General features: G+C 35.4%; 3 protein-coding genes across 3 annotated transcripts; 1 reads left to right on the top strand and 2 right to left on the bottom strand.

Annotated features, from left to right (window-relative positions):
- The first annotated feature begins 285 nt into the window (after positions 1-285).
- On the top strand, positions 286-6,012 carry LOC105226799 (synaptic vesicle glycoprotein 2A). The gene is made up of 7 exons (XM_049447841.1): positions 286-608; positions 3,008-3,332; positions 3,397-3,518; positions 3,897-4,459; positions 5,148-5,431; positions 5,501-5,628; positions 5,693-6,012. Exons 1-7 carry the CDS (start codon positions 473-475, stop codon positions 5,725-5,727), a joined length of 1,593 nt encoding a protein of 530 aa, XP_049303798.1. The 5' UTR covers positions 286-472; the 3' UTR covers positions 5,728-6,012.
- Positions 5,994-7,453, bottom strand: LOC105226725 (neuropeptide F). Its single transcript, XM_011205736.4, has 4 exons — positions 7,353-7,453; positions 6,466-6,646; positions 6,341-6,404; positions 5,994-6,273 (listed from the first exon to the last, which is right to left on the bottom strand). The coding sequence occupies exons 2-4, from the start codon at positions 6,642-6,644 to the stop codon at positions 6,232-6,234; spliced, it is 285 nt and encodes a 94-aa protein (XP_011204038.1). The 5' UTR covers positions 6,645-6,646; positions 7,353-7,453; the 3' UTR covers positions 5,994-6,231.
- A 3,408-nt stretch (positions 7,454-10,861) lies between these two features.
- On the bottom strand, positions 10,862-12,226 carry LOC105226724 (neuropeptide F). The gene is made up of 4 exons (XM_011205735.4): positions 12,071-12,226; positions 11,415-11,595; positions 11,280-11,343; positions 10,862-11,154 (listed from the first exon to the last, which is right to left on the bottom strand). Exons 2-4 carry the CDS (start codon positions 11,591-11,593, stop codon positions 11,113-11,115), a joined length of 285 nt encoding a protein of 94 aa, XP_011204037.2. The 5' UTR covers positions 11,594-11,595; positions 12,071-12,226; the 3' UTR covers positions 10,862-11,112.
- Between the last annotated feature and the right edge of the window lie 3,380 nt (positions 12,227-15,606).

Raw genomic sequence — 15,606 nt, 5'->3', positions numbered from 1 at the left:
GCTTACCACATCAACCAACGAGCATAATGTTTAACAACATACTATACAACCTGTTTGTGTGTACGTTTGTACGTTGGTGTCTGACAGATCATATGAATAATTGAGCTTTTGTTTATAAACAATCAATTGAGATAACATTCAGAATGGAAATACTCATAAAAACACACGCTCACGCTTTCCTCATACTTAATGTTGCAAAGCTTATTGAAATCTCAATTCAAAAGCAGCATTAACGGTGGCGCTTGATAGCTAGTGTCTAGTTCTAAATTCATAACTTAGATGAAAACTTGTATTGTAAATAATTAAAAATAAATTCACGATTGCGGTAGCCAATGCAAATCACAATAAGCGTGTAAAAATCATTCAACGAAGGAGTGCTGCTGGCGACAGTGGATTTCAGTAGTAATTGAGCTCTGGCCGTGGCCAGACTGGATCGTGGCAATTTCCAAGTAATTTTATCAATTCGCGCAAAATGCAATTCTCGGATAGCAAGAACGAAGGCCGCCAACCTATCGGAGTAGGCATTTCAGAGGCGGCTAACCGAGCTGCGCTGGCGGGCGTCGGCGCGTTTAACGAATTCGACTATGAATATGTGCTGGCACGCATTGGTATGTGCAGAGTTGTCATATTTCTGTGCCAAGATTAACAGGCAAAGTGCAAAATTCGTTAGAAATACGAGTTTTTTTTTTTGAAAATTTTATGTCTTTCCATTAAAAACGAATGAAAATTGAAACAGTTCACAGGTTCTAAGAATTAAAAGTTGAAAATTTTATTTGGAAATAAATGGTAAAGGCGTTATCCATGTCAACTCGCTATTAATGTCTTCGAGAAAAAATATGAAAATTATAATTACAATATCCAAAGTTGAAACTAGTTTTTGAAAGTAAAAGTGTGATTGAGCAGCGTCCAAACTAAATGTGTAAATTTTTTTATATTACAACTTTTCAATGGAGTTATAATACTCAATTTAACACTGGTAACTTTTGTGTTTAAGCAATAAATAGGTGATAAAAAGTGATATAAAATTATATTAAAATTATGGAACTAACTGTTAATTATGAAAAACTGTACTGAATTCATGTGATACGCAATCGCTAATATACATAACCTGTTGAACTGAAGTTATATCAATGCTTCACGAATCATAAGAGAATTATCGGATTTTTCCATGCACTGTGATTTAATATTTTTTGAAAATACTTAATTTCAATTCGTTTTTCAAGAATCTTAATTTATTTTTTACATATTTTTTGATGGTTCTGTGTTAGAGGAGTGTGAGGCATATACCTTTCAGATTAATATGGTTGATTCTTAAAAGAAATTAACGAAAAATGAAAATTGTGTATTGTTTGGAATGTGTACATAAGTATATTAGTATATTTAGACTGTCTTCATTAAGCTCCCAAAGTGTTCAGAGTAAAAAAGAATATCCTCGTTTGAAAAGTGGAGATTTACTCTCTATATCCATATGTAATCTTTCGTTTTTGGGTAATATTATATTTTATTTGTGTTATATAAAAAAAAGTTTTGAAATTTATTCTGATTCATAATTCATAATTTTTGTAATACTCGTTGATTTTGGTTAAAGAGAGTATTTCTACACTTTCTTTGCCTTAAAGAAGATTCTCTAAATCACTCCTTCACAGCTTCCTACAATTTCAAATGTTTGTTAAGTTATAATTTCGTTCGATATTTGCTGCAAGATGGTGAAAACATTCGAGTTTGGTGGGTTAAGTGGACGCGGATACCTTTTTCATGCCGTGTAGAAAATAACGGGTGATTCAAGTAGAAGTACTTTTTTTCAAAGCTTTTTTAAGGCAAATCACTCGTGAGTCGTGTAAAGCTGGCATGTTATTTTTGTTCAATATTGTTTGGATTTTCATCATGGTTAGATTTGCGCTTAAATAATGTTTACTAATCGTTCAATGTGTTTCACGCGCTTCGCTCAACTTATGATCGACGTAATCCGCCCACCCAGCGTACTATTCGCATTCATCCATCTTGAGTCCCTGCATTCATTTTTAGATCATATTCGACCGAATTACCACGTGCAGCACACAGTGAAAAAATATAGCAGCCATCGCGAGTGTACGCGAAAGCCGTGGAGATTTATATCGAGATTGTAAATTGACAGCGTACAAAATACAGCTTATGCAAAAACTGAAGCCCCTCGCCCTTCCCAAACGATATCGCTTTTCTCTATTAGTTCGTGGAAAGTTTCAAGCAGAATTTTCGATCCAAATTTTTGTTCATGATCTCTGCAACATCTGGCATCAACAAGACCACTTCCCACTCATCGCACCAGTAAATGGATTTATTGAGAGAACACTTCAGGGAGCAGATAATTTCACGTTTTGGGCCCGTCGAATGGCCAGAGAGATCGTGTGATATCATATCGTTAGACTTTTTCCTGTTGGGATATGTAAAGTTTAAAGTCTATGTGGACAATCCCGCTTCAATTCAGGCCTTGGAGTAAAACATCACCCGTGTCATTCGCCAGTTACCAGTAGAAATGCTTGAACGAGTCATGGAAAATTGGACTCAACGCATGGTACCATCTGAGACGTAGCCGCGGCCAACATTTGAAAGAGATAATCTTCAAACAAGAAATGGCAAAGAATGTTCTTTCGAATGATAATAAACATTCCCCATTAAATTTGAATCATAAAAAAATTAGGGAACCTCGAAATGGATCACCCTTTACATAACTGTATTTTATAACAATGAAATACGGTCCTTTTACATATTTCAAACAGCTAAAGATTTGCATTAAATTATAAAATTTAATTTTTTACACATGCATATTGAATAAATCCAACTGAAGTTGTAATCTAAACTCATTTACTGAGATACAAGTATATTTACATATGTATGCTGTATGTATAATGCAAGTTTCAAGAGAATAATCAACTCTTTTATTTTTATTTACACCTCATCAGTACTTTAATATACTTGCAACAATTAGCCGAAATAAAATTAAACTATTTCATAACACTCACTTCGTTAGGTTTCGGCAAGGCACAATGGCTACTACTGCTCATCTCCGGCCTTTTGACGCTCTGCTCTATGGCCACGCAAACTTCGGTGGGCATCATGGCCATAGCGTCACAGTGCGAGTTCGACATGAGTCAAGCGGATAAGGGTATAATGATGGCGGCGTGCGTAACGGGCATTTTTCTATCTACATACTTCTGGGGTTATGCCAGTGATGCTTTCGGACGACGTTCGGTGCTCTTCTACGGCATTGTCGTCACAAATCTGCTCCAGTTTGTCTCCATGTTCATTACAAACATATGGGTCTTCAACATAGTCAATTTATTCATGGGCATAAGGCATGTATAGGCGGATTTTCATTCATTTTGTCCACTTTAAATGACGATACGTTTTTATTTACAGCTTAGGTGGCGTCTCCGCTGCCATTTATGCATACCTCAGCGAGTTCAACACTGACAAACATCGCGCTGTAGTAATTAACTATTCCACAATGTTCGTGAGCATCGCTGCAATCTACATGCCTGGTGAGTATTTACATACATATTACACATACTTGTATTATATTAACATATGCTTGAAATCGAATTAATATAATTTATATTTAAATATAATATTTAATGCGTTGTTATTATTTAAGCAGGTTTTCGCAAAAAATTAGTTGGAATTGTTTTAATGATTAATATCACTTTGACTAATTTATGCAAATTTGTAAAACTACTATTAGTAGGGTTTGTAGAAGGGTGGTGGTTTAAATGAGGACAGCTCGATATGTCAATGGCGTCTTTTTTCTTTTACTACAACACTATTGATTACAAATTTCCATTCATTAACTCTCTCTGTCATAAAGAATATATACACCATCATCTATTATTTACACTTAACCTTAAAATTTTTAATTTCAGCGACCTGTTGGCTTGTTCTTTCCGCCGATTGGTCACTTCACATAAGTGATAGTTTCATATTTCGGCCATGGCGTTTGATCATTCTGCTGAATCTCATACCTGGCTTGATTGGTGCCGTAATGCTGTATCCCTTTCCGGAGAGTCCAAAGTTACTGTTGGCGCAGGATAAGGAATTCGAGGCCCTCGCTGCGCTGGAGTGGATCTGTAAATTTAATCGTGGTCTTTCTATAGCAAGCGTTTTTGGCAATGATGCCGATTTCAAATTAAAACCGGAACAGATCGGGGACGACAATTTGCGAAGTGCTGGTGGTATTTGTGGAGTCCTTGTGAATATTTGGAGAGCGACAGTGCCGCTCTTTCACAAACCGCATTGTGTCAATTTCTTATTGAGCATTGTTTCGGTGTTCGGCATGTTTCTCACATCGGCGGGCATGCAAATTTGGTATCCGGAAATTGTGAATCGCTCGTCGGGTGATAATGCCGGCAACAGTTCGTTAGTGTGTGATATTCTAGAAGCTTCATTCGAAAAACAACGCCTTAATGTAACCTCCGTTGATATGGAGGTAAGTAAATATCTCGGTTTCTTACCTAAGCCTATCAAACGACATTTCATTTTTAGAATAATTGGAACCACAAGTTTCTCAGTGTTGTATAATATTTGTGGTTTTAACCCTAACTTTATTTAAGCGGATTAAAATCTAGTTAGTGGTCGGAAAACCAGAAAAGTTGTGATATGTTCTGTGTGAATTACCTTTTAATAATTCAACTAATTGTAAAAATATTGAAAAGAGACGACACCACCAATATAAATGATTAGCAAATCGAGTTTATAAACCATAATCTCAAATAATCCATGGCAAGATAAATTTAAACATAGTCAGTCTAAAATTATCAAAAATTGAAAAAGATCTTTATATCTTTATCTTGATTCTGATCGATCAGTTTGTGTGGCATCTACATACGAGTACATGTCTTCGGAAATTTGGGCGCTGTCCTTAGACAATAATCCATGCCAGTTCTCGTGAATATATCTTGTCAAATAAACAAGTTTTCATTATGAAAGCTTCATTTGCTTTAAATGGCATTTTTAAGAAACATGTTGATCTAAAGACCATTTAGAATTTTTTATTGAAAATAAAATACATATAAGAATATTAAAAATATATTTTTAATATCCAAATCTGTGAGGCTTTTGCAAATTTTTTTAATTGAAAATTAATATTTGTTAAATGTGCTGCGTTTTGCATTCAGATCTGCGATGACAGTATTACGACGAAGACTTACATAGACAATATGATTGTGGGCTGCGCCTTCCTTGTGGGTTTCGCCATACAGGGTGCGCTGTTGAATCCTTTGGGCCGCAAAAATGTCTTATTAGCCGCATTGGCCATTGGCACGCTGAGTGGCATTCTGTTGCACTTCGTTACCAATACTCAAGTTGTACTGGTGCTGTTCTGCTTGTATATATTGATGCCGGGATTATCCATATCAATTATGTGCGGCGCTATGGTGGATTTGGTGCCAACGCAGTTGAGGTGAATATTGAAATAATGAAATGTTAATTTGCTCGCTAAAAATTAATTCTTTGATACGTTTTCGTTTAGGGGCAAAGCGGTTAGCATTGGTTTGGCGATGGGTCGCCTGGGCGTGATAGTCGCTTCCAATTTGATAGGCGTTATGCTGGAGCCCTATTGTAACACCACTTTTGCCATCCTCACGGCGTCGATTTTAAGTAAGAATTTAATATATTTTATATTTATATTTTTTTGTAAATGTTCTTTTGTTTTTTTTTTTAGTCTGCGGCTTTTTAGTGCACTTCCTACCTATATAAAGCGGATTCCAAGCTGAAGTTATGTTTTACGAGCTTGCCTACGAATGAACCATAACGAAATTTTGAGTGCATTTTGCTCTTTTTGCTGTGGTTTTACACAATTTGCCTTTATTTTCTTGTGACATTTATAATATTTTAACATTGGTTATAAGCTTTATCATCCAAGAGCTTTTTTTACATATACGAGTATAGATATTTACATATACAGTTTTATATATTTATACATGAACGAAAATAGTTCATAAAAATGTAAATAAAAATTAAACGTATTTTAAGCAGGCAATACTTGAAACTTGCAATTTTATTAATACTGTACAAAAACTCATTAATTTGACGGAAACTAGTCTCCATTATGGGTCACATATTGCATTTTAAATAGTTTTAAGTCTAATTTCTGATGCAGTGTTTTTAAAATAATCATCACGGAATCCTTTGCATGGGTACTCAGAATCCATATGTTCAATGCCGTTTAAATATGTGACTATATATGCGTTAGTGTTGGCCTTAAAAAGGTTCGTCAGCGGCAGGATTTTCAATGGCTCGAACCTACAATAGGAAGTTGACATATTGAGAAAATCAATGCAAGCTAGCCCGTTTTGACTGAATCACGTACCACGTCGGGATTTTCGAGTAAATGTTGGCGCAAAAACCATAATAACGGCGCGCGTTTACCGAACCTGTTTCAAACAAAAAAACAGCATTAGCGAAATATTTTCTCCGAGCTTTAAGTGCGGTTACCTGGCTCGTGCTCGATCTCCATAATATGTGTCGAGGTCCTGCAAATATTTGAGTGCGTCGGCCATGTTGCTGATGTCATTGTTGCGTGGCGGACGGGAGTTGTTGGCTGTTGCGGTGTGTGCTGTCAGCAGTGCTAAGGCGACAATCACAATCACAGCGAAGCGTAGAACTGAGGACATTGCTGGAAAGTAAGAGAAATAGTTGTAACGTGTAATTTCGAATGAAGTTTCACTAGCTGTAAAAAGTTATCCTGGTAACAATGCCAACTAGAAATATTAGATTCAAGAAGGCAGTGCAAAGAGCAGGGAATCGAAGTTATGCGAAACATTCTGCTTTCAACAAGAATTTCGGACAAATTATTCGTGAAATAGGGCACGAAAAGGTACTATATAGTATGTTCAATTAGTTTTTCGAAAAACTTCATAAAGTTAAACTGAACACTTAAGACCGTTTTCTCAATGTCAATGGTTAGCAGCCATCGGTTAGTTAAGGTTTATCACCGAAAGAAGGAGTCTTGGTTAAGTTAACCAGAACTAATCAAGCAGATGAATGCTAACCAGAAAATATTGCGATAACGGCATTAAGAAAATCAAAAAATTTTACTTTCACAAAATAACAGTAATTTTCGACCAGGTCACATTTCAATTTTTTTTGGCCTAACTGTGTATTGGAGTTGAAAATTTATATATTTTTGATTTATTCTAAATAAAAACGCAGTTTTGGTATTTTTTTGTGTAAAGCATCTGCAAGAACAACTAATATTCACATAAAAAGTATCAAAATCAATATTTGAAACAATTTTGCAAAGCAAAGACTTTTCGAAAAATCTAATATACCAGTCACCAGTTTAATATCACGAGCACCAAATATATCTTAATTCAACTTACTAGGACGTAATGACTTCTAACGGAATGCGCACCAATTATCAAACGTTTAACGCTGCCACTCGCTTTGGCTACTAATAAGCTGCGCTGGTTGCTGCTCCTTTTATATCCATAAATATTATCTGCGTTGCCCGAGAGGAAATACGATCACTCGTGTGACAAAAAGAGACAACAAAAATAAAACAAACAACAATTGTGGTAGCAATGGGACAACGGAAGTGGCTTCTGTGGTATGAAATGAAAACTGAATAATTGAGGGGTGAAAAAGGAAAAATGTATAGGAAATGGAGACAGGGAGTTAAGAGTTGTCATACCTGTTGCGCTTATTAAAACGTGTTGTTGTTTTGTCAAACTTTTTTTTAGAATTTCATTAAAAGAAATGGTAGGCAGAGGAAACCACAAGGCTGCATAATGAAATGAAGAAAGTTTGTCGCTTCCATATGGTGGCATGTGCAACTGGGTTTTGTATACCCTGAACAGGGCATATAAAGTTTGTCACGAAGTTGGTAATAACTAGGAGAAAACGTCAGAGACCCTATGAAAATATTGGCGACAGGGTTGGTTAGAGCAGAGGTACGCGATTAAATTCTGTGTGAAACTCGGTAAATCTGCAACAGAGACGTTTGATATGGCTTACCCAGATGTTTCTTTAGCAAGAAGTGGTGTGATTGGATGGCACCATGTCTTTTTGTAGGGACGGAAAGAGGTTGCTGATGAAGACAGTACTGGGAGACCTGCGACTTCGACAAACACCGAAAATGTGACTCGTGTGTGACTTTTTGGTTCCTTGCCGGAAAAGGCCGATGAAAGGCAAGCATTTTGAGATGACAGAAGGGATTCAAGCAGCATGCACCTCGGCTCTCAAGGCTATTCAGGAGAATGCATTCCGTGACGCCTTCAATGCTTGGAAATCTCGCTGGCTGCCTTGTATCGACGCAGAAGGAGCCTATTTTGAAAGTTTTTGAAGAATTGTAATGATTGGTTCAATAAATTTTTTTAAATCGACTCAGTCCCATTACTTTCCGGACAAACCCTGTATAACTGCTATACCAACTGTATGATCGGAATCAAGCTTTTGTATGGAAAACTTTGTTTATTTGTGAAGGGTATTCTAGCTTCGGTGCAACCGAACTAAACTTTTTTTCTTCTTTAATTCTAAATACATGCGAATGCGTACAGAAATAGAAATAATATTTTGGCGTTCACTTTTTTGAGGACTTCTGCACGGAACTTCTACGTCAAACGTATACTCATACTAATAAATATTATAAATTATACTTGTCATAATAACATTGATAATGATAACAACTGACAGTATACAAATTAATTTAAACTTTTGCTAATGTGTTTACGAATGCGCTGATGTTTCGATGGAGGCGTGCGCTTTGCAGAGAAAAAATAATTACCATTCCAGTGAATTTTCCTGCTATTGGTTATTAATGTGGCAGTGGTAGTTGTTGTGGTCGACCACGCACAGTGGAAGGTGTGACACATCATTGATAAATCAACAACGTTGCTGCACGCTAATTATTTCTGGTGCTTATTAAGGGATTATGAATTCCGACGCATAAAACAAATTGAATTTTCGCATATCTGCAGTTTTGATGAAAGCCTGCCAAAGACTACTCCCGCTGCTGGCAAAGAAATCATTTGGCGTATGCGGAATTAGCAGGAGTGCGCCACCCTCCTAGTTCACTTACACCGCATGCTATTATCATTTATAATGAAATTTCGATTGTATTGCCATGCTTAACTTGTTGAATTTCAGTTTAACCTAATCCTTTCGTGCAGCCCCACATAACGGCCTGGTTGGCGGCACTTTCACTGCCACTCACTTGTGAGTCGCCTCCAGCACCGCTCGCCTTTTTTTATCGCACTCATTTGTTGCGATTGACATTCGTTTTTATGCATTTGAAGTGAATTCATAATTGGTTTACTTTGAAATCACAAACCAAATAATTGAAAGCTTTCGCTGATAACAACAAGCGTCGTTTTTGATTTGTAGACAAATACTGGCGAGCGACAAGTCAGTTGTATGAAACGCGATATATAGTTTTATTTGTTTGTGTGCAGCCTCAGTTACTAAGTATGGCATTAAATGGTATCGTTAGTGATAGACTACTTAACGCTTCTCATGCGTCACTATTCAGTTCTACATATCGATTGGAATCCCTATGCTTGGCGCGGCAGCGTTAAATACTTATTTACTTTGATAATCGTGTCGATATGATTTGGTAATTACATTTTTACTGTCAATTTTGTATTTAATTGTAGCATTGTAGGCAAAGATCCCAATAGGAAAAATTAGGCGTAAAGTTGCTGCGCTTGAGTTCGGTTGATTTCGATGAAAAAAATATAAAGTTTATCAATCTCGGCATCAAAATATTAGATAAATATAAGAGTTTATTCATCTAACGGTTGTATACCACAGTTAAATCGGCTATATATGTATTTCATGATATATATATTAGACTACAAGTTTAAAGGGGAATTTCAACCTTCGCGGTTTGAAAAAATTGAAATTTTGGTTTCAAAATTCCGGGCTGAAATAAATGATTTTTTCTCTATATTTAAGTTTAAGAATAAATGAATGAATATCAAAAATTTTGTCCAAATATCATGGGTAATTTTTTTTTTTTGCAAGCTAACATCAAAAATAGTTAGACGACTGCCTTGACCATTCTCATGACAGTCGGGCCTACGTAACCGGAACGGAGACGATTTTTTAACCGACCCGAAACTGGCAAACCGACAGCGTTCCTTCAAATTACTTCAGGAATGTTTTCTGCCGCTATAGCAACAATAATACGCCTTCCTTAAGCTGTCTCTGAACTAATGATGGATGCTCTTGACAACCAGTAACTGTTCTGCCATAGTTGGAATATAAGTATAGACTTAAGAGACCTACTTACAGGTAATTTCCTCAGTATAATGCAGTCACTCAAAATCCGACTTAATCGAATGATGGTTTCACGACAGTCACTCACCTCTGGCATAGAACACGACGAGTTACTTGGATATAGCTCTCATCACTATTATTAACTTTGATTTATTATCTGCTTTAAAAAATGGTATGGACCAATAATGCCTACGAGATGTACATCGAACCACTCAATAACTTTCCTGTATTTAAGGAACCTTATGGTGATTTCCACTCTAAATTTAATCATGTTTTTACTCATTCATTTATTATTCATTCAGCAGAAAATATGTCTTATAGCTAATATGTAAGGTTTATATGTTTTTACTTTGGCAGTCTTCTAAACTCAATAACCCATAAATAATATTTTTTTATAATGTGAACTGGCCCTGTTTCGAATTAATTTATTTTCAATCCCGATACGGTAGTTTTTATAATTGTATGTTCTAGCGTTGTTCGATTGCAGTTAGAGGCTTTTTTTACTTCTTCTAGCTTCCTGTAGCAGTTAACTTAAAATCTACTTGTAACAATCCACAATCTTTTAGAAATGGCTAATTGCGTTTACGTTTCTTTTGTTCAAAAGTGCATATACATATATTTAATAATTGTAAATACTTTATTTAACAAAAACTCGTGCAGATGCTCAAAAATACATACACAATATAATATAATTCAGAAAAACTTGCTCCAAAAGTTTTGAGAAAATTACTAAAGAGTTGCGATATGATTTTATCCGTTTGCTGTTATTTTCCCCTCATATTGTTTACAGATGTTGCTAGTGTTAGGCATTTGTTTTTTGATTCTTTGTACGATGCTTTTAATTAGAGAGTTCCAGGTAATTATTTAATATACTTCATCCCCTGACTTATACTCGGCGTTTTGCAACTGTCCAAGCCAAGCGAACGAGAGTTCGGAAATGAAAATAGTTTAAAAATCGTTAAGTATTAATACAACATTTTATATTAACATTATTATTATTTATTATTAACATTATTATGCAAATTATTTACCAGCTCTGGGTTTTCGAGGAGATGTTGCCGTAAAATTTGTACCAAAGGCGCGCGTTTGCCGAATCTACGTGGAAAAATCATTAGCCAATTTGTTAATCATACGCCGTGGCATACTCGCACTGCATTAATCATTACCTGGCACGCGCCCGATCGCCATAGTAAGCATCCAGGTCCTGTAAATATCGCAATGCGTCGGCCATGTTGCTGATGTCATTGTTGCGTGGCGGCCGTGAGTTGTTGGCCGAGGTGTTGTGAGCGCTCAAGAGAAGCACGGCAATAAGCAGGAGAAAACCACAACGTAGCATCGCCGACATGACTGTAAAGTTTGTAAAAAGAAAAGCCAGTATCAAAGGTGAAATTTATTTAATATTTATATTTTAAAAATACTGAAATCGTACATAAAAAAAGAATAAAATATTGTATAAGAAATCTCAGAAATTTTGATCCTGTTATTTTGTGTTAAACCTTGCGGTTTTTATTAACTAAATTTCTCAAAAATAGAAATAAGAAATAATTATATAATTATTAATTTATAAATTTAGAAATAATTATATAATACTCGTATTATATAATATTAAGTATTATATTGATTTTGAATAGCCAAACTGACAGTTAGATATTTATCTCGGATTTTTCAAGTATCCTTCTGTCTCAAAAACCAGAGAGTCTTCCAATCTACAACCATTCGAGACTACAATTTCTTAATACGAGTACGTTTTCTTCAATTCAATTATTTTGCATATCTTTATATCACTTCGCATGTTTGAAACATAAACTACTTTGGAACTTACCTATAATCACTTCGGATTCACCGGTTGCGTATTCAAGGAATTCTTCAAACTTAGTATCCTCAATAAATACAAAATATTGGCAGACTGACTTTGTGCTAACTGCTAAATGTGCACCGCTATGACACGCTTCGTAAACTGTTGGCCGTTGCAAGTCCTGCACATCTTTTATATTCGTTTGCGTCGACAATAAAGCCAAAGCAGCGAATACGATCGCTCACCATAGGTAATTTGCATGCCCGCAGAGGCGACACGAGCGTGTTAACGAAATCCAAAGCGGTCAACTGGGGTCGCGCAGTGGTTGTTACACTATCTTGCAAAGCTGGCAGCCAGGAGCTTGTTGAATTCGCGAAATCAAAAGCAAGCATTGTACACCCACCCTGTGGTGTAAGGCAGAAAGATGGCTTAATGCATAATTTTTAATATTTCATGGTATTCATATTATTTATTTGGTTTTTGTAAAAGTAATAATTAGTAGGAAATTTTTGTTCTTTTCAGTATCTCATATTTTCATAATGGCGGTAGTTGCTTTGTGGAACTGCAAACACTCTTCTGTAGCTGATGGAAATGTGTGTATAGTACATCTGTATATAAAGTTCATTTTGATGGGTAGTACAACTGACAATTGCTTAATTATCAAACTTACTCGTTCTGTCTTTTTAAATCATACAGATTGGAACAGCTTGGAAACATACATACGCGTTACGATAATCTCCTTCATCTTGTATGAGAATATAGAAAGACAAAGATAATTAAGAAACGTTACGGAATTCCTTAACTTATCCGGATTTCATAAACAAATTTAAAATGTAAAAATTTAAGAATTTCCATAGGAAAACAAAATTTTTGTTTATTATAGCAAAAGTCGGCGTTTTCTCAGAAATTATTATTTTTTACCTAATTTTCGAATAAATTACAAATAATAATAATAAATTTCAAATAAGCAAACCGTTTAATTATGTTTTTATTTGTTCAGTAGTTAATATGTATTGAGGTGACAATATCACATCTTCTAGTACTTAAAGGATTATAATTTTGTGCCTACAAATCGAAATTGAACTTTGTCTCTCATAGCTGCACATCAGCTTATCAAATATGCATGTTTGTAGTGAGGCATGTGTCGACTTATGTAGAAGCTGCGTAAATATTAGTTCGTTTTTATTTACCCTACACTCCTACATTTAATACTTGCTAAACATATTTGCCTCAATTATGAAACGTTCTTTATTAATTTCCCCCGACTATTGACTGTTTGATAAAACTTTTGTTCTAGCCGCCGGCGGATTTGAGAGGATTTGCTCTAATCGCCGTTCATTTGATGTGGAACTTATTGGAATGTATCTATTGGACGTTATTCCAACTTTATTGGCGACCGCCGAACGTGTGGGTTGGGTGCGTGACTACTAGTCGGTGGATCGTGGGTACAAATTCATATCATAATTTGGGAAGGTGTTCTTAATAGTGGTCACCTTCAGTATAATATAGTAGGTTAAAAATTCATTACATATAGGAAACCCAGCAAGAAAACGCTTTTGACAAAATGTCTTTTAGGTTGCGACCAAATGTCGCACAAAGGTAGAGGTGACGTTCAAAACTAGTAAACATTTTAAGTATCTTTGAATAGTGGACATTATTGGATTATGTATGGCCTCGCCCACATCTGACAGAATGCCACTTTGTTGGATTACATTGATTCCACTTTGATGGAAGTCATTGATTTTCGCAAATTAAAAGCAGCTAAAGTTTCACCCCGCCGGAGTTTTGTTCATCCTTACTGGTTAACTGTTGTATTTTGGAGCTGATTAGTTAGAAATGTTTATAAGTGCACGGATACATGCCATTTTTATTGAATTAAATGGCTAAACACGAAATCTATTAGGGACATTGAATCTGATCGAAATGTCACTTTTTTACGTGAATTTGATTCGCTTCTTACGTAACTGGCTGGCGACAGATATCAACTGCAAACTTCGTGCTAAATGTGGAGCTGTCACCTTGTCATATTTATCGGAAATGATTGTGATGCCAACCCCTTTTCCACATATGTATATCCACGAATGAATGGTTTTATCTATGTATGTACACATATTACCATTGTTTTTATTTTTGTTAAATATATTTACATTCATGTTATATACATACATGTCCGTGGTTCCGAAAAGATATTATAAACAGTGTGGTCTTTAGGAATTCACCTGATCCTACCAGTGTATTTCCCGAATAGGGTCTACGGCAAGTTTTCACCCGATTTTATTAATTTTAAGCACAAATATGCACTTTTTTAAGAAAAACGGCTGTCTCAATTTCATTAAGATAACCCACTTATTGACCGATTTATGCGATATAAATTTACCCGGTTGTTCGAAAATCTTTATATAAGGTATTTGGGTGCTTATCCTATTTGTGACACACAGACTTATTAGTATCAGGAAAGCATTCTCTCCAAATTTAAATTATATATATACACATATCCACCGATATTTTCGGTAAAATGTAAACTATAGGACATAGGGAATCCACAAATTCGGCATCCAGGGACTTGAACTATTTTGATTCGATTTTAACAAATTTTGGTCATAAAGTGACAAAGTGCAAAGTTTCAACTTATTATATTAATTCCTTCCTGTCGTTTGTACTACAGAAACTCCAATTTAAAATCGTGTTTTATGGGAATTTGCCGTGGATTCACATTGTCAGAAGAATATTACAACATATACTAAATTTGGTTGAAATCGGTCGACGAAGTCTCGAAATATGTGATTTCACCTAAAGAAAGATGGTGCTATGCCCATTGTCGAATTTGGACACCGGCTCCTTTAAAGACCTCCCGGAGATAAAAGTTCACGCCTCTGGCGTATTTTGTAATACATTTATCGTACTATACTGGTGTGTGGCATGATTATTATCTAGCTGAGGCTGGTGCTTATTTCTATAGTGGTTTAAGATATATGTGCTGAAAAGCTATTATATGGCTTCCGCTTTTCCAACATTTTAGCCCACAGGTCTCCCATGTTACCCCTCCTTCCTAACGAACAGGCTCTTTTCGTTCGATTTACATATATACATATGTATATAACCCTATATATAACTTGATTAATTTGAGGTGCTGCAAACAATCATTAGGTGAACAAAACCTTGTATCAATATGTTGAAAGAGTATAAAAATCGTGTATATATATATTTTTTTTTTTTAATTACCGGTTATAACCTATTTTAAGTAACATAAATTGATTTATACTGTCAGATTGCTATTGTTAACATTTTCTGTCTGTTTTGAAAGCTTTTGTTACTGTTAAGAAATAACTACTAAAAGCTTTTACCAATTTGCAATTTATACAGACGAGCATTAAAGCTCGGGTAACGTTTGTAGAAGCTTAAATGAAGTGTTAAGAACAAAAAGCTTCCAAATATGGCGCGCGTTTGCTGAACGCGAAACAAAAATCTGTTGGATTCAAAAGTTGCACACTACACATATCTACGAGTAACTTAATGAATTCACGAAAGCAAAGTGACTTACGAATAGATTTTACAGATATGAG

This window comes from Bactrocera dorsalis, chromosome 2 (genome assembly GCF_023373825.1).
Source record: "Bactrocera dorsalis isolate Fly_Bdor chromosome 2, ASM2337382v1, whole genome shotgun sequence".
NCBI lineage: Eukaryota > Metazoa > Arthropoda > Insecta > Diptera > Tephritidae > Bactrocera > Bactrocera dorsalis.
The sequence above is the reverse complement of the archived record's forward strand: the minus strand, read 5'-3'. Positions and strand labels throughout refer to the sequence as shown.